The sequence below is a fragment of the Rana temporaria genome, chromosome 1, assembly GCF_905171775.1.
Source record: "Rana temporaria chromosome 1, aRanTem1.1, whole genome shotgun sequence".
In the NCBI taxonomy this organism is placed as follows: domain Eukaryota; kingdom Metazoa; phylum Chordata; class Amphibia; order Anura; family Ranidae; genus Rana; species Rana temporaria.
The window spans coordinates 284564144-284584380 of NC_053489.1; the positions used below are offsets into that span (position 1 = coordinate 284564144).

At 41.8% G+C, this 20237-nt stretch overlaps 1 protein-coding gene across 1 annotated transcript in view; it reads right to left on the bottom strand.

The window, feature by feature from the left end:
• Nucleotides 1–502: 502 nt before the first annotated feature.
• GDA (guanine deaminase) overlaps nt 503–20237 on the bottom strand; it is a 40781-nt gene continuing 21046 nt past the window's right edge. The window contains exons 7-13 of the mRNA XM_040356441.1: nt 19475–19582; nt 18036–18133; nt 15073–15140; nt 7193–7441; nt 4871–4989; nt 2686–2713; nt 503–1278 (exon numbers count right to left, since the gene is read on the bottom strand). Of these exons, the coding sequence (XP_040212375.1) occupies nt 1208–1278; nt 2686–2713; nt 4871–4989; nt 7193–7441; nt 15073–15140; nt 18036–18133; nt 19475–19582 (741 nt within the window). The 3' untranslated portion in view covers nt 503–1207. The remainder of the gene's footprint in view (nt 1279–2685; nt 2714–4870; nt 4990–7192; nt 7442–15072; nt 15141–18035; nt 18134–19474; nt 19583–20237) is intronic.

A 20237-nucleotide genomic window follows, 5' to 3' on the forward strand; every position in this document is an offset into this window, starting at 1 on the left:
TGATGGCATGGCATAGTGGTGACAATTGCTGGGCACAGTGGTGACAATTGATGGCACAGTGGTAACAATTGATGGGAACAGTGGTGTCGATTGATGGCACAGTGGTGACAATGGGCACAGTGGCTGTGTTTGATGGCATGGCACAGTGGTGACAATTGATGGGCACAGTGGCGATAAATGATGGCACAGTGGCTGCGTTTGATGGCATGGCACAATGGCTGCATTTGATGGCATGGCACAGAGGCTACAATTGATGGCACAGTTGCAACAGTTGATGGCACAGTGGCGACAATTGATGGCACAGTGGCTGCATTTGATGGGCACAGTGGCTGCATTTGATGGGCACAGTGGCTGCATTTGATAGGCACAGTGGCTGCATTTGATAGGCACAGTGGCTGCATTTGATAGGCACAGTGAGGCTGCAATTGTTTTTTTTCTGTTTGTTTGCGGCCCCCCCAAAAATGTTGAGCACCAGCCGCCACTGAAGCAGCATCTTGGGGGAGCGGTGTATACACCGCTCCCCCACCGCCCCTGCCCATTGAAATAATGAAGCTGAAGCGCCTGCAAAGTGCGTTGACAGCGCTGCAAAACAGGTGCTATTAACCCTTTCCTTGGCCGCTAGCGGGGGTTTAAAACATCCCGCTAGTGGCCAAAAAGCGCTGCTATAACAGTGGTAATGCGCCGCTAAAACTAGCGAAGCTTTACTGCCAACGCCCAGTGTAAAAAAGAGTCCTAGACAAGTGGATAAGGAAGAACTGGATAGGGGACTATACTGTGGTAGAGGAAAGTAGCATGTAAAGGGTATGGGCAATTCTATAGCTGGACTAGAGTAGGCGGAGAGGATTAGAGAGGGGCGAGAGAGGTATAGAGAGACCAGAGAGTGTAACAGAAGTGAAGAGAATAAGGGAGGGATAAGCCAGACATGAGGTAGCTGAGAAACCCACCTGAGACAGGAGATAAGGTAAGGAGGGGTAAATATGGAAGTGGGGGAGGCCAGGAACTATGCAATTATCTTTAAATGTATGTAAGCCCACATGGTCTAATTTTCTGATTGAGGTGTTTTAAAAAATATATACTGCATTTTGACCACTAGATGGAGATGATGATTATATGACGTCATAATATTAGAGAAAATATGGTGAAAAATGAGTGAAGCCTGGAAGAATGCTTGTGACATTCATCCAACAAATGTTTTATAAATAGAGCCCTAAGCATTGGTAAGAAAAGGCACCACGCGTCTTCCAGCCACATAAACAGCCTTGATGTTCCTGTCATCACCTGGAAAAAAACAAAATTTGGATGATGATACTTGTTAGTTAAAAGTTCCATGGAGATCATACACCTTTTAAATAAATATTAGCAGATTAAAGCGGGAGTTCACCCATGTATTAAATTTTTTTTTTTCTCCCCTTAGATTCCTGCTCGTTCGGTCTAGGGGAATCGGCTATTTGTATTAAAATATGAGCCGTACTTACCCGTTTTCGAGCTGCATCTTCTTCCGTCGCTTCCGGGTATGGGTCTTCGGGAGCAGGCGTTCCTTCTTGATTGACAGTCTTCCGAAAGGCTTCCGACGGTCGCATCCATCGCGTCACTCGTAGCCGAAAGAAGCCGAACGTCGGTGCGGCTCTATACTGCGCCTGCGCACCGACGTTCGGCTTCTTTCAGAAAATCGTGACGCGATGGATGCGACCGTCGGAAGCCTCTCGGAAGACTGTCAATCAAGAAGGAACGCCCATTCCCGCAGCCCATACCCGGAAGCGACGGAGAGGATGCATCTCGTAAACGGGTAAGTACTGCACATATTTTAAAACAAATAGCCGATTCCCCTAGTAAAAACAAGCAGGAATCTAAGGGGGAAAGTGCCCTCTAAGGGTGAACCCCCGCTTTAAGATGGGCTGTTGCACAAGTGTGGTTTTGCCACAATAACCTGTATAAGAAGAAGGTGATTTAAACCACCCCAAGCTGTCCAAGAAAACAAAAAAGAGAAAGTCCCATGGCACGATTAAAGATTTAGCTGACCTAATAAGCCATTATATTTATCTTTAAGAAACACAAAACATGAAAGTGCTTTATTTTTCTCTGCCAGCTGATGGACCAAGTTGTGTCTTGCTGCCTCCTAGCCATTTTAATATGGTCCATGATCCTACCCTTGGCTAGCCGTGTAAAGCCATTAAGCTTGGCCACACATCCCATGCTGTTGGTAAGCAGAGCCTAGCACTATACGGTATACTCTGGCTATCCCCTCCATTAAAACCTTTACCTACTGATTGGCGCAAGCAGCCTGAACAGTCCCTTTTTACATGGGCAGTGTTCTTGTGATACGCTCCCACAGATCAGCATTTTTTGGAATTGTGTTCCCGAACTACACCATGTGACAGTATTTTTGAAAAAAATATTAAACCCGTAAATAATACTTTAAAGTCCAACTCCAGGCTAAATCAAAATCCCCCCCCCCCCCCCCCCCGGAGGTTTTTAAAAAAAAGCAGTTCTGATGGCAATATTCACCAATCACCTCCAATCCATGGTCCTTAGGGGACTGTTCTATAATCTTTGTTTACAATGCTGCTATGACGCCATATTTGCAAAATAAATAAATACCTGAGCCATAAATAATATAATCATTTAGATGATTAAATACAGTTATTTAGATGATTAAATACAATTATCTAGCATTGCAATACATACCTAGATAGAGGAATCTCTGGATCATTTCCTTAAAAAGGAAAAATAAATTAAAAGTAAAATATATGCTTTTCCAATATGTACATTATACAGGGTCGACAGCCAACTGGATACTCGCAACACACCCATTCCTCAATGTCCTCTGCAGGGTGTGAACCTAGAAGTGTGCACTTCAGGTTCAGAACAGTCAAAAAACGTGTTTAAAAATGTAAATATGATAAAATAGATTTAAATAATAAAGATTAAAAGCACTCCTGTCTTCTGCTGAACACACATTCACAGCCATGTATGTGAACAATAATTGTGCAACACATATTGCGTATCATTGTGTATGTCAGAGTAAGAGAAATAATGCAACATGCTCTGTCATTGTAATGCCACGTACACACGTTCGGAATTTCCGACAAGAAAAGTTCAATGTGAGCTTTTGGTCAGAAATTCCGACCGTGTAGGGTCCATTGAACTTTTTCTGTCAGAATTTCCAAAAAGCAAAAATTTGAGCGCTCGTTCTCAATTTTTCCGACAAGAAAAGTTTTTGTCCAAAATTCCGATCTTCTGTATGCAATTCCGACGCACAAAAAAACAAGCATGCTTGGAATCAAGTCGACCATGCTTGGAAGCACTGAACTTCATATTTCTCGGCTCGTCGTAGTGTTGTACGTCACTGCATTCTTGATGGTCGGAATTTTGTGTGACCGTGTGTATGCAACACATGTTTGAGCCAACATTCCGTCAGAAAAAAATCCACGGTCTGAATTTCCGATCGTGTGTACGCGGCATAAGAGATGTGAATAGAAGTCACACTCTTCCTCCTCAAAGCAAGAAGTCCTTGCATTCGTTGAAATGATTGCAAGACTTTTTATGAATGAAGGAGGTATTGAGTGAGATACCCTCAGTAATTAGTATACTGAGTGTACTGCAACCTGAACTAGAAATCCCAGCGTTGTTTGATCAGTGCTTACATGAGGCTGCAGGATGAGTACAGGCTTAAAAAATTGCCTCAAAAGCCGGGGGTCGTCTTATACGCCGGTACCTGTCTCGGGGATCCATTATTCAAAAGCCACGCCTCCTCCTCCATGATAGGCGGAACACTTGGCTTCCCAGCAGAGCCTCTGTTCGGTGTTCTGCCTATCACTGATGTCTTCTCATCTTTGGCTTCGGATGAGAGGACTTCCGTGATAGGCGAAAAACACAGGCGCCTATCACGGAACAGCACGAGGAGGAGGTGCGGCTTTTGAATAATGGACGCCCGCAGTACAGGAATAAGGTAAGGCACAGTGAGGCATGTTGACGGCACAGTGAGGCATGGGATGGCACAGTGAGGCATGTTGATGGCACAGTGAGGCATGTTGATGGCACAGTGAGGCATGGGATGGCACAGTGAGGCATGTTGACGGCACAGTGAGGCATGGGATGGCACAGTGAGGCATGGGATGGCACAGTGAGGCATGGGATGGCACAGTGAGGCATGTTGATGGCACAGTGAGGCATGTTGATGGCACAGTGAGGCATGGGAGGGCACAATGAGGCATGGGAGGGCACAGTAAGGCATGTTGATGGCACAGTAAGGAATGTTGATGGCACAGTGAGGCATGTTGATGGCACAGTGAGACATGTTGATGGAACAGTGAGGCATGGGATGGCATAGTAAGGCATGTTGATGGCACAGTAAGGCATGTTGATGGCACAGCGAGGCATGTAATGGCACAGTGAGGCATGTTGATGGCACAGTGAGGCATGTAATGGCACAGTGAGGCATGTAATGGGCACAGTGCGATTTGAAAAAAGCTGAATAAAGCCTGTTCCTGTCAGCGGCTTTTCCTGTCAGCGGTTGTTCCGGCTACCCCTCAGCTTCCAGACAGACTAGTAGGAAGGGGGTCATCTTATACGGCGAGTATATCCCAAAACCCAAATTATAGCTGGAAAATTAGGGGGTCGTCTTATACGCCGGCAAATACAGTAAATGTAAGATATGTAACAAAGACTGCAGCAGCCATAGATGAGGCACATATCATTACAGATAACTTATTTGTACCGTGCAAAGGCCAAAAATAATTTTTGCCCATTTTTCAGCTTTAATGTAAGAGATTGAAAATATAAGTAATTTCTTTCTTTAAAACATTACAACAATAACAAAAAATCCAATCTCGGTCAAATATTCTGGAATAAAACTTTTGGTGAAAACTACCTCTTTAGGTATATCAGAAAATACTTCAAAGGGGCTGTCTATGGCTTCAGGGTCGATTAGTAATGCATCAAATTCCTTGCCAACTTCAAAGTTTCCAGTTATGTGATCAATACTCAAAGCTGTGAAAAAATCAAGACGACAACCTACTGTCACAAAGATCAGAATTAAATGTATGTATTAGAGTTTTAAAGAATATTATAGTTATACATCAGATACTGTAATGGGCTTACTGCCTAACTAAGCTACTTTTGGATTCATTTGAAAAAAAAAAAAGCATGCTGGAAATACAGTCACATTTACTTGTTCTTTCAACCAAATTGTCAAACCATCAAATGGCTGAAGTCATATAACTGATCACATGTGCAGCATTATGGCAGTTGCAGATCAAACAATGGCTAAGATGGCAACCTCCTTGACTGAAAAGGATAGGAGAGTTTAGTTCCACTTTAAATCTTGGCGGCCAAAGTTTTGGACCGAGAGGCGTGTGTTCCGAATGGTACTGTATGTATTGTTCTGTACTCGATTCCTAAAAGCTTGTAGCCAGTATGTTCCCTTCCTAGTTACTTTATTATCATTATCAGATGAAAATGTGAAGTGCAACGGATAATATAGTGCCAACAGAATAGATTAATCAACTAAGGTTTGATAAAACTGTTCCTTATACGTTAATCAATGCATATTGATACACAAATTACTATTTTTTAAAGCTTTGGAGAGTCTGATTTTATTGTTCTAGCTAGTACCAGATAAGCAACATCATCTTAAAAGACCATTTAATGGATTTAGTCAGAAAAGTTTGGTTTATTTCTTGTACAGTTGCTTATTTTTAATGTGTTGTCAATTCTCATCATGTACTATCTTTTTCAATGGAATGTCATATGTGGGGACATTAATATTGTGGTCACAAATTTGGGAACTTTGGGCCAGATTCAGGTACAAGTGCGGCGGTGTAACGTATCGTAGATACGTTACACCGCCGCAAGTTTTCATCGCAAGTGCCTGATTCACAAAGCACTTGCGATGAAAACTACGCCGGCGGCCTCCGGCGTAAGACCGCGGAATTTAAATGGGCGTGTGTCATTTAAATTAGGCGCGCTCCCGCGCCGGACCTACTGCGCATGCTCCGTTTCGTAACTCCCGCCGTGCTTTGCGCGAAGTGATGTCATTTTTTCTAACGGCGACGCGCGTAGCATAATCCCGTATTCCCGGACGTGTTACGCAAACGACGTGAAATTTTAAATTTCGACGCGGGAACGACGGCCATACTTTAGACAGCAATACGTTTGCTGACTAAAGTTAAGGCACCAAAAACGACGACTAACTTTGCAATGGGAAACTAGACTAGCAATGCGAAAAACCGTTGTGGATCGCCGTAACTCCTAATTTGCATACCCGACGCTGGTTTACGACGCAAACTCCCCCCAGCGGCGGCCGCGGTACTGCATCCTAAGATCCGACAGTGTAAAACAATTACACCTGTTGGATCTTAGGGATATCTATGTGTAACTGATTCTATGAATCAGTCGCATAGATACTCTGAGAGATACGACGGCGTATCAGGAGATACTCCGTCGTATCTCCACTGTGAATCTGGCCCATTGATTCTAAAGGTACTGTAATATTACTATAATAACAGTAACTTCCAAAAGCCTAATGTAACATGACCCAGGTTATGGATAATTTACTGGCCAGGGCTGGGTATCTTTTGTTATAACTACATGGGGTGCATAGTGTGTGCTTAGAGCTTATCATTTGGGGGCTTCATTACCATCCATATACCGTACCGCACAGGGGTATAACACGCACCCTAACTTTAATAGGGAAGTTTCAGGAAAAAAACTTTCCACAGCCCCCTGCGTATAACACGCAGGCACAGTTTACCCTCTATTTTCAGGGTAAAAAAGTGAGTGCTATACGCCAATAAATACAGTACTTTAAAAGCAGCATTTCTCTTTCCATCAAAACTCTTTTTATCCTGTTTGAGCATGTAGTATGTATATTCAGTTTATTGACTTAAAGACTAACCCAACATTCTTAAAAAAAAAATCTATAGTCCCAAAGCTGCATGGGTCATCAAACATTTTCTGTATAAAAATAGATGTACCTGTTCAGAATGTGTATTCAAGTCCCGCAGATTTCAATGCTGTTTAGATAGATATGTTTCTTTCTCTATTATTTAGTTGAGTATGGCTACTATTTAAACTATTTTGATTTGACAGTGACTCCCTTTTAAAAGATTAAACCAAATTGTTGCGCATGTGCACGTGCAGTATCATTTTACATAGTGGAATGAAATGTCTGTCTATTAAGCTGAGCGCTGACCTTCACTTCCACCAAGAGTGGCAAGTCGGAATGCCTCTTTGATACTTAAAACATGATTAGCTTCCATTTCCATTGTGCTATTTTTGCCATTTGAGTTGATCGAATTTGTGTCCATTTTCCCTTTCTGGAATGTGTCTATAACATTGTTTTCCTTCTGTTTCTTTTGCTTCTCCATGAAAAGAATTTTCGAAGTTTCTATTGCTTTTCGGATGGTGTCAAGTAAGGATGTAGAATATCCTCCAGCCATATCTGTTAAAATACAAATCGTTTAATCATTAACACATTATATTTTTAAACAAAGATCTTATTTTCCTTTACTTGTTTCACTTAAATTTCAGAGATATTACATTGAAATTTATTTTGATACCCTAAAAATATAAAGTGGAACTCTAGCCAAACCCTTTTTTTTTGTTTTTTTCGACAGAGAGGAAAGGTTCAAGATTTTGTCTGGTATTACTTAAGTGTATGTCTGGGCAAAGTAAAACATATTCAATACACCTCTGGAATACATGCATGTTTCCCCATGCTTTGTTTCTTGTTGGTAGTGTGAAAAAAATGCTTGATGACCTGCCAGAAATCTAGTGAGCATCTAATTTCCTGTTGTTGACTGACAACACTGCCTCTGTTGCACTGAGATCCCAAGCACTGTTGTCTGCTAAATGTTAATGAATAAGCACAGCGTTGCTGTGTGAAACGCGTCTACATGTAACATATTTTACAATAAAGAGATTCATCTCTACCTCGGTGTGCAGCCATCCATTCCTGTTATCCAAATTGCATAGCTGGCGAGCCAAGGCTAGCACCCATGGGAGGAGTCCATTCCCCAGCCTACCTGGTTTCATCACTCACCTGGAGCCGCATTTTGTTTTCCTACTGTTGTCTGCTAGACTACAAAACTCTTCCCTCTTATGTTATGGAGATAAGGAAAAGGGGAGATTTTCTGTAGTCGAAGTGACGACACCCGGAAGTGACGACACCCGCGACCGGAAGTGATGACACCCGGCTCTTTTACTGACGCGTTGCGTTGTGTTGCGTCACTGCTCACGTGACTTTATCAAAGGGTAACTCCCAAAGGGTACGGGCTGTACCTTAATGGGGATGGTGCAGCTCTATTGAAAATAAAGATGGCCACCAAGTTGGAGGGGCTTTTAAACAAGGTATGGGGGGTCAGAGGACGCAATAGCTGGCAGTGAGCAAAGGACAGAGGGTAATAGTGAAGTCAGCAGTGATAATACAGCTGTAACATCTAATCCCGGGGTGAATGTGTGGACAATTCTAATACAAAACCAGAAGCAACATAAGGAAAAAAATAATATGCACTCATACAACGCTGAGAGGCGTACTATATACACAAATGCTAGGAGCCTAGCTAACAAAATGGAGGAACTGGAGCTGCTCTCACACAAGACTTAGACTTTGTGTGAATAACATAAACTTGGTTTGACAGCTCACACGATTGGATGGCAAATATCCAGGGGTATTCCTTGTATCGGAAGAACAGGGAAGGTAGAAGAGGGGGAGGGGTATGTCCATATGTCAAAAATGATGCAAGGGTGGTAGAGAGGAGTGACATTGGGAATGGGATAAGGGGAGGTGGAATCAGTGTGGGTAGAACTTCAAAGAGAAGAAGTAAGTTAGAAATTAATATTGGGGGTATGTTATAGGCCCCCCAACCTAAAGGAGGAGGTGGAGCTGGACCTACTATCAGAGTTAGAAAAGGCAGTGAGACAGGGAAATGTCATCATAATGGGGGACTTATTACTCAATTATCCCCATATTGACTGGACAGAGGGGACAGCTTACTCATTAAAGGCCTGTCATTTGGTGAATTTCCCAACTAGATCTATTAATTACGAACGATCCAAGTATGATCTCAGATGTGGAAATACTGAACAACTTGGGATCTAGCGATCATAGGATGATCACATTTAGTGTAAATCATAGAAAAAGGAGGCACGAGGGTAGAACAAGAACACTACATTTCAAACAAGCCAATTTTTTTGAATTGCGGTCATTACTAAATGACATCAATTGGGACCAAATCCTAGAAACATTGAACATGGAAGAAAAATGGGAATGCATTAGGAACATATTAAACAAATGTATCACAGTGCATTCCAATGGGCAATAAATATAAGAGAGTGAAGTTTAAGCCTGTGTGGCTAAACCTTAATGTAAAAAGCCTCATTAAAGTGGTTGTAAAGGAAAAAAAAAAATTCCCTAAATAGTTACATAGTTAGTCAGGTTGAAAAAAGACACAAGTCCATCCAGTTCAACCATAAAAAAAAAAAAAAACACAGTACAATCCCATACACCCAACCCACAGTTGATCCAGAGGAAGGCAAAAAAAAACAGCAGAGCATCCAATTTGCTACAGCAGGAGAAAAATTCCTTCCTGATCCCCCGAGAGGCAATCGGATTTACCCTGGATCAACTTTACCTACAAATCTTAGTACTCAGTTATATTCTGTACATTTAGGAAAGTATCCAGGCCTTTCTTAAAGCAATCTACTGAGCTGGCCAGAACCACCTCCGCAAACAGTCTGTTCCACATTTTCACAGCTCTTACTGTGAAAAAACCTTTCCGTATTTGGAGGTGAAATCTCTTTTCCTCTACCTTAGTGCAGTCCCCCTTCACTTACCTCATCCTTCAATTTTGCTTTAAAATGTCCTTATTTCTTCTGAGAAATGCTCACTTCCTGTTCTTCTGTCTGTAACTCCACACAGTAACGCAAGGCTTTCTTCCTGGTGTGGAGAAAGCCTCTTGAGGGGGGAGGGGGCGAGCAGGAGTGTCAGGACGCCCACTATCACACAGCTCCTTTCTCTATCTGCAAAGTAGAGTGTCCTGACTTGCCTGCTCGCCCCTCCCCCCTCAAGAGGCTTTCTTCACACCAGGAAGTGAGTGGTGAGTTACAGACAGAAGAACAGGAAGTGAGAATTTCTCAGAAGAAATAAGGACATTTTAAAGCAAAATTGAAGGATGAGGTAAGTGAAGGAGGACTGCCCTAAAGTAAAGGAAGCTATTTAGGGAAACATTTTTTTCCTTTACAACCCCTTTGAAGAGAAAAAATGGCCTTTAAAAAATATGATTGGTTGGGTTATCGTCAGCTTTCCAACATTACAAGGAATGCAACAAGAAGTGTAAGAACGCAATTAGGGTGGCTAAAAAAGAATACGAGAGATGCATAGTGGAGGAGAGTAAAAAAATCCAAATAATTTTTTATATATTAACAGTAAAAAAGCAAGATCAGAGCACGTTGCCCACATAAAAGACGAGGATGGTTACAGATGACAAAGAAAAGACAACTATACTAAATACCTTCTTCTCCTAAGTTTTTAAGCAGGAAAGGGGTGTATATCAACTGTGGCAGTACTGTTTAGTGACACATCACAGGGCATACCCTTGTAGCATACCCTTGTGGCTAACAGAGTCCGGAGTCAAGGAAAGACTAGATAAACTTAACACAAATAAATCCCCAGGACCAGATGGCTTACACCTGATAGTCCTCAGAACTCAGTCAACATGGGTTTACGAAAGGCCGATCCTGCCAGACCAAACTGCTAACATTCTACGAGGAAGTGAGCCGCCATCTAGACAGGGAAGACCTGTGGATTTAGTGTATCTGGATTTTGCGAAAGCATTTGATACAGTTCCCCACAAACGCTTAATTTACATGCTGAAGACATTTTTAGCATGCATAAAAATAGAGATATACTCCACGGATAAAACGATAACCCTGCCACTTTATAATGCTCTGGTTAGGCCACATCTGAAGTACTCCTTCCAGTTCTGGTCACCAATCCTCAAAAGGGATGTAATGGAACTGGAGAGAGTCCAAAGGACAACAAAATGAATAAGTGACAAGCACTGAATTTATTCTCGCTGGAGAAGCGACGCTTGGGAGGGGACATGATAGCGATTTACAAATACCTCAATGGTGATCCCTGCATAGGAAAAAACGATTCAGTCTTAGGGAGTGTAAAGCCCTGTACACACGATCGGTTTGTCTGATGAAAACGGACCAATGGACTGTTTTCATCGGACAAACCGATCGTGTGTGGGCCCCATCGGTTTGTTTTTCATCAGTGAAAAAAAATAGAACATGTTTTAAATTTTTCCTATGGATAAAAAACCGATAGAAAAAAATGATTGTCTGTGTGGAAGTCCATCGGTCAAAAATCCATGCATGCTCAAAATCAAGTCGACGCATGCTCGGAAGCATTGAACTTAATTTTTCTCTGCATGTCGTGGTATTTTACGTCACCGCGTTTTGGCACGGTCGGATTTTGACTGATGGTGTGTAGGCAAGACTGATGAAAGTCAGCTTCATAGGATATCCGACAAAAAAATACATCGGATTAGATTCCATCAGATATCCGATCGTGTGTACAGGGCTTAAGAGAACATGGGGCCACACAATGAGATTGCAGGAGAAGCGGTTTAACCTTAAACTGTGCAAGGGGTTTTTCACTGTCATGGCAATAAAGCTGTGGAACTCTCCTCCAGAATGAGTGGTGGCAGTGGGGAGTATGGATATTTTTAAAAGACTCTTGGATGTGCATCTTAAAGAACAGAACATACAGGGATATGGGAAAAATTATAGACACTGACACACGTATTACACAGGTTGAACTGGATGGATTATTGTCTTTATTCAACCTTACTCACTAACTATGAAAATGTATAAAATGGCATTTAACCTCCCTGGCGGTATGATTATTTCAGAAAAAAGATGCTGAAAGCGGTACCATTATTTGCAAGGAAATTTGGCGTTTTATACTGTAGGCCTGTAATTCTTAGGAATAACTCCCTTAAATCTGACCAAACAAGAGTCTAGTAGGCATCCCGGGTATGAATTTTTTTTTTTTAAAAAATTATAAATTATAATATAATAAATAATTATAAATAATTATAACAAATAATAATATAATTAAAATAAAAATTATTCAATAATGTAATCAACTCAAAATCACTGAAATTTGCTCAGTTGCAGAATTGTCGCTGTCATTATTTTTTTTTTTTATGACGAATTTCCCCACAAATCGCTATCGCACAATTCTGCAAGTGATTATAATTTATTATCGCTGTTTTCTAGCTGCTCTAAAATCACTTTTGACATAAAAAGACACTTTTGGTTGCTATGGACAATCTACAGTTTGCAGGCAGAAAGAACAGTTTTTATTATATAAAAGTACATGTAGGACACTGGGGAGACCACTAGGGACAAGGGGGTGTGTATTTTTTACATACAGTACTGTAATCTATAAGATTACAGTATACTGTATGTATTGTGTTTGTTTACCTTTTTGAATTTGGCGCCGTTCTCCGCTCCCGTGCGTCGTAACGTCGCAGGGAATGGAGATCGGCGGCACACAGAGGCACTGTGTGAATCGAGCGAGGTCCCGCTCGCTCACACAGCGCGGTGGCATCGCTGGATCCAGGGACAAGGTAAGTAAACCAAGCCTATGGATGCTGCGAGGCAAGCCAGAGTCTGACTCGGGGTTAACGATCGTAGCCAAAAAATCTCACCCCGAGTCAGACTCGGGAACACCGCTCAGAAGGTTAATCCAAGTGATTTTCTTGTTTTCAGTTTCCTCTGCAACACTATAATTGAATTTGACCCAATATCAACTTGCTGAATAACCAACACAAAGAGCCAGTTGAGCTGCAGTAATCTGTGCTAACAAGGAACATGCTAATTGGGGGAGATAACAGGGTGCCAGGTGAGTTATTCAGTCCGCTTGTGGTCAAGGCCTACTTGGCCTGCACATGGGGGTACCTTTCCTGTGGAGCGTGTTCATCAATGCCCGGGACCAGGTGGAGACTGCAGTCATGTGAACATTCTAACATTAAGGCAGTTTCCCGTCTTAGGCCCCGTACACACTACCGAGTTTCTCGGCAGAATTTAGCCAGAAACTCGATCGGAGCTGAATTCTGCCGAGAAACCCGGCCGTGTGTACACGTTCGGCCGAGGAAGCCGACGAGTTCCTCGGCGAGCCAAATAGAGAACATGTTCTCTATTTCCTCGTTGTTCAATGAGGAAAGTTGGCTCGCCGAGATCCTCGGCAGCTTCACAAGGAACTCGACGAGCAAAACGATGTGTTTTGCCCGTCGAGTTCCTCGGACGTGTGTACGGGGCCTTAGAGATGAGCCTTCTGTGTGCAATAATTAAAGTACAGAGTTCCTCTGAAAAGTGTCTTGTCCCATGTCACTATATCTTGGTAGATGTTGCAATAGGAGGAACATGCTGAACCGTCGCCCACTCCACTTGTCCAATGTACCTCTATTACCTCACTCCCAGTAACAGAATGAGGTCCCGGCAACCACATAGCGTAGACCTTATGCATGAGCTTCCACTCCTTTCTCCAGGCAATGATCCACACCAATGTACAATGCCTAATGACTGGTTGCTTGGTGTCTCGAACGTGTGCTTGGTTACTCTTAGCAACTGCATTTCTCTTCCTTGTCTTTGCCAAGTTAACCCTTTTGTAGTGGTGTAGCTTCATACCCTTTTGTGTTTACAGACCCTGGTTCTTTAGATACGCCAGACCCCACATGCACCCCATTTGAGTAATTTCAGACCAGGCTTGATACAGTGGTGATTGGGTCCTCTGGATGCCAAGTGAGGGAAATAAGCCCCACTCTCGGCTCCACACCATTGGAAGGCAGAAGCGACGTCAAACGTCATTTCCGCCCAATGGTCCTAAATGGGAAAAAAAATTGTAAAAAAAAAAAAAATATGACATTAATTTATTTATTGCATTTTAGTGTAAATTTGAGATCTGATGTCTTTTTAATTCCCCAGATCTCACATTAAAGAGTCATGCTTTTTTTCTATTACAAGGGATGTTTACTTCCTTGTAATAGGAATAAAAGTGACCCAATTTATTTATTCTTTTAAAAGACAGTGTAAAATTTTAAAATTAAAAAGTTAAATACATAAGAAAAAAATGTAAAGCGACCTGTCCCGCCGAGCTCGCATGCAGTCGCGCATATAAAAATAGTTTTTCTAGCAAAAGAAAAATGATTTTAACTTTGATTTCAAAACGAGGCTCGGTTAAGGCAGAGCAGTGAGGCCTCGTACACACGACCGAGTTTCTCGGCAAAAAACAGCAAGAAACTTGCTGTTTTTTTTGTTTTTTTTTGCCGAGGAAACCGGTCGTGTGTACACTTTTCGACAAGGAAACTGTCGAGGATCTTGTCGAGCCAAAAATAAAGCGTGTGTTCTTTTTCATCGACGGCAATGGAGAAATTTGGCTCGCCGAGATCCACGACAGCCTAAAAAGGAACTCGACGAGCAAAACGATGTGTTTCGCCCGTCGAGTTCCTCGGCCGTGTGTACGAGGCTTCACAGTACCATGATCGAAGAGCGGGAACAGAATCAACCAAGAGCAAGACCCCTGGATCTTGGCCTTTCCCCTTTTTATACTACAGGTGGGCTGTCTGGGACCGAAAGGTCCAGGAACTGAGCATGCATAACTTTACCCTTTACTCCAGCCTGGGCCAGCCACTAACTCACTGAATCAGCACTGATACAACCTGCTTACACGCTACTTCTCCTTTGCTTTCCAGTTACAGACTGAGGGATGGGCATTCCTTTTAAAAGTTACTTAACTGAGGTAGAGCAAAATCGTCTCTCCTCCTCTGCCAGATAGAGGAGGATAGAATTGTGTTGGTGGCAAATCTGTTTAATCTCTAAACTTGAAGGACAGAGATTTGACATGTAAAACAGCTCTCACAGATGTATTTCATATGTGTATTTAGTTGTTTGCCTGGAGCTAAGTTTTCTTCACACATTTAGCTTTTATCTACTCACTTTTTATTTAGCTTATTATACAACTCAATACATGAAAAAATTATAAAAAAGTTTTTTGCTTACCAGTCCCAAGTCCCAGTTTAACCTTATGCTTTAGAATGTTTTGGACATCAAGATGGCCACTGCATAGGCTAAACAAAACAAGTTGCAAAAATAAATGTAGTTTTTACCTAATTCGATTAACAACACACATTTTCTACAGGGCCGTTCATTACACCCAACACAGGTTCTTGTCAAAGTGTTTATTAATAAAACTGATCACAATTTTACAATACAGCATATACAGTACAACCTTGGTTTGAGAGTAACTTGGTTTGAGAGTGTTTTGCAAGACAAGCAAAATATTTCAATACATTTTGACTTGATATACAAGTAGCGTCATGTCACAACTCTAATGCCGCGTACACACAATCCAAATTTTCGACAACAAATGTGTGATGTGAGCTTTTGGTCGGATGTTCCGACCGTGTGTATGCTCCATCGGACATTTGCTGTCTGAATTTCCGACAACAAATGTTTGAGAGCTGGTTCTCAATTTTTCCAACAACAAAAGTTCTTGTCAGAAATTAGGATTGTGTGTATGCAATTCCGACGCACCAAAATCCATGCATGCTCGGAATCAAGCAGAAGAGCCGCACTGCTGATTGAACTTAATTTTTGACGTTCGGAATTTCCGACAACATTTGTGTGACCGTGTGTATACAACACAAGTTTGAGCCAACATTCCGTCGGAAAACAATCCACGTTTTTTTGTCGGAATGTCCGATCGTGTGTACGCGGTATTAGTGTAGCAATATGGTTACATTTAATGAAGGTACAACATTTAGCGACATATTGTTACACTTAGAGGCGCCTCTCCTCTCTTTTATACTCCGTAGTTCCTGCTGAATTTTGCTTCTAATCCCCTTGTGGTGGCTTTGATTTGTGGATGGACATTTTATGGCTACACAACCTTTCACATTGCTATAATCTTTTTATATGGACTATAAACTGAAGGATTTATGAATAAATGGTTGTGGAACGAATCATTTGAGTTTCTGTTATTTCTTTTGTGGAAATTTACTTTGCTATACAAATGCTTTGGATTACAAGCATGTTTCTGGAACAAATTATGCTTGCAATCCAAGGTTTTACTGTACAGTGAACTTTTAATTATTTTAGTTAAAACTTCTGATTCCACGTACACACGACCGTTTTTCATGACGTGAAAAATGTTTTTTTTTTTTTTAAATGTCATTAAAAACGATCGTGTGTGGGCTCCAGAGCATTTTTCATGACGTGAAAAATGGCCATTAAAAATTTAGAACATGCTCTATTTTTTTTCGTTGTTTTTCACGTTGTCGTCTTTCACGTCGTAAAAAATGGTCGTGTGTAGGCTTTAACGGCGTGAAAAAAACACGCATGCTCAGACGCAAGTTATGAGATGGGAGCGATTGTTCTGGTAAACCTAGCGTTCGTAATGGAGATAGCACATTCGTCACGCTGTAACAGACTGAAAAGCACGAAGACTGAAAAGTGCGGATCGTCTCTCACCAAACTTTTTCTAACACGAAATCAGCAAAAGCAGCCCCAAGGGTGGCGCCATCCGAACGGAACTTCCCCTTTATAGTGCCGTCGTACATGTTGTACATCACCGTGGTTTGTGCAAGCATTTTTTTTTCATGATCGTGTGTAGGAAAGGCAGGCTTGACAAGAATCTGGTTGAAAAAAACGTTGTTTTTTTTCTAGACCATTAAAAATGGTCGTGTGTACGCTGCATGACAGTTTTGTATTGCAATATCTCTGTTGGAGAGATTCCCTTCATTCCACGTCACAGTAGCAGTGGTCACTGAGGCCCCGTACACACAAGAGGATTTATCCGCGGATACGGTCCACCAGACCGTTTCCGCGGATAAATCCTCTCGAGGATTTGCGAGGATTTTGATCCGATGGAGTGTACTCACCATCGGATCGAAATCCGCGCCGAAATCCCATCGCGATGACGTGTCGCGCCGTCGCCGCGATGATGACGCGGCAACGTGCGCGACGCTGTCATATAAGGAATTCCACGCATGCGTCGAATCATTACGACGCATGCGGGGGATTCATTCGGACGGATTGATCCGGTGAGTCTGTACAGACCAGCGGATCAATCCGTTGGGATGGATTCAAGCGGATAGATTTGAAAGCATGTCTTCAAATTTTTATCCGCTGGAAATCCATCCCAGGAGATAAAAATCAGCGGAAACAGATCCGCCGGATTGTACACACCAGGGGATCTATCCGCTGGAGCCGGTCCGCGGATCAATTCCAGCGGATGGATCCTCTCGTGTGTACGGGGCCTGAGACATTATTCTAATATACTGCAGTATATAGATTTCTCATTACAGTAGGGAAAGATTAGATCCTGTTATTACTGGTTCTAATTGCTGTATTATTTCCAGTTAGGGGTTATTCATCTCTCTTTCTGTGCCGATGGGAAGGATCCTGAGGTGAAAGAAAAAAAAAACAGCAGAGACCCAAACAGCAGTATAACCATGATAGAAGTGCCAACCTTTCCACACAAGATTTTTTACTAGAAAACTTACAAGAAAAGGCTATTCAAACTTGGCATATGATCAAAAAACTGAACACAAGGGTATGTTTACTAAAAAACACGTTTCCCACTGGGGAGTCCTGGATAGGCACAATACCCCTTGGGAGAGGCCAGCATGCCGAAATATACAGCTAATGTGAAAGAACTTAGAAGGGCCGAAGGCTAGGGAGCTGCCTTGTCTTCACCAGAGCTCCTGGACATATTATTGTATATTTAAAATGTTTTATTCATTAATAAACTTGCAAATAATAGCTGTAATGCCAGAAAAAAAAACTATATTATATGTAATACAAAGGATAGATGATTTATTAGGATTTTTTAAATATATATATATATATATATATATATATATATATATATATATATATATATATATATATATATATTTTATATATTTTTTTTTTTCAATTTGTTTTGGTTACCGCTAATGCAAAATATCATATTCACTTACGAAATGTTTGAATTTGGGCAATGTGATATTGCAGCCCCTTTTTCTCTGAAAATAAGTAGCTCTTCATTGGAGAGGTAGCAGCCATGTGCCATTACTGTCTGAAAGTATACAAGCAAACACATGAATACAAATGTCTGGAAAGCCCCCAGATGGTAGTTGGCTGTCTAAGCATGATCTGACTGATTTTAAAGTGTCACTAAACCCACATCATAAAAAACTATCAATAAATGCTGTATTACTTGTTGTTCATACTCGCTCAGTCACTACGAGATTCATTTTCTGTATTATGCAAACAAACTGGTTTACCCTGCTGCACTCTATTGCCACCTTCTGTTCATGTCCCCAATTCAGCTACGGATTTTGCAGCTGTGGTGGCAACTCTGCACATGCTCAGTTTTCAGTGAGTTTCTATGCTGAGCATTTCCTCCCCATCACATCTGAGCAGCCCATGTGACTATAGAGTCACACATATGGGCATATCCACATTGGAAAATGACAGCCAACTCCCTCCCTTTTCCTTCATGCCCACTAACTAGCTAAACACAATAAGGGTGGGATATTACATGTAGATTTATAGGGGCTTCACCTTCTTCTTATTCTAAGACACGGATTGGAGGGTTGTGACACAGCCGGTGACTGGCAGAAATCTGCCCACACCATGTTATTTCCACACAATAATAAAGATTTAATTTCAAATATCTACAGTAAAACCTTTGTTTGCGAGCAGTACTTGTTCCAGAAACATGCTTGTAATCCAAAGCACTTGTATATCGAAGCATTTTTTCACAGGGTATAAAAGAGAAAAGAGCCACCCCTAATGCCGCGTACACACGATCAGTCCATCCGATTAAAACGGACCGATGGACCGTTTTCATCGGTCAACCGATGAAGCTGACTGATGGTCCGTCGCGCCTACACACCATCGGTTAAAAAAACGATCGTGTCAGAACGCGGTGACGTAAAACACAACGACGTGCTGAAAAAAACGAAGTTCAATGCTTCCAAGCATGCGTCGACTTGATTCTGAGCATGCATGGATTTTTAACCGATGGTTGTGCCTACTAACGATCGTTTTTTTCCCATCGGTTAGGAATCCATCGGTTAAATTTAAAACAAGTTGGCTTTTTTTTTACCGATGGCGCCCACACACGATCGGTTTGGACCGATGAAAACGGTCCATCAGACCATTCTCATCGGTTTAACTGATCGTGTGTACGCAGCATAATGCCGTTTACACACGATCGGTTAAACCAATGAGAATGGTCTGATGGACCGTTTTTATCGGTCCAAACCGATCGTGTGGGGGCGCCATCGGTTATTTTTGGGTTTACATCCACTTTAAAATAATATTATCTTTAGGTAAGTGTTGACATATATACAATATTAGCTCTAATGTAAAGCTGAACCAACTACTGGTGTCTACAAATAATTTGACTCACTTTGTCTGTCAGAAGCTTATTTCTGTCATATACGTCAGTGTAATTCTTGTAGCCAGGAAATAGGTTTAACACCTCTTCAATCTCTGCGAGAGACTCACTGATGTGGCTCTGAAAGCAAGAGAATAATGTAAAAGTATACAGTATAATGATGCTATAACTACATTTTATTTAACACAGCTCATAAGAAAGCATCATAAACTGACATATTCATAACTGATACAAAATATCTGTTGCATATGTGTGGTGGCTTGGAAGACTTTATTTATTTTGCTGATTATACCTCTTCCATTAAGAATCTGAAGCCACGTACACACAACCAGTTTTCCAGGCAGGAAAGCTGCCATGAGAGCGTTTGGCCGGTAAAACCGTGTGTATGCTTCATGGCAGTTTTCCTGACAGGAAAACTACCGGAAAAAATAGAGAACCTGCTCTCTATTTTCCCGTCGGGATTCCCATCTGATGTTTTCCCCATCAAGAAAACCGGTTGTGTGTATGCTTTTCCGAGGGTAAAAAAATGTGCATGCTCAGAATCAAGTATGAGACAGGAGTGCTCCCTCTGGTAAAACTAGCGTTCGTAATGGAGATAGCACATTCCTCACGCTGCAAATTATTATTAAAGGGTTAGTAAAGGATTTTTTTTTTAAATAACAAACATGTTATACTTACCTCCACTGTGCAGCTCGTTTTGCACAGAGTGGCCCCGATCCATGTCTTCTGGGGTCCCTCGGCGGCTGTCTCTGGTCCTCCCTGCAAGAACTCCACA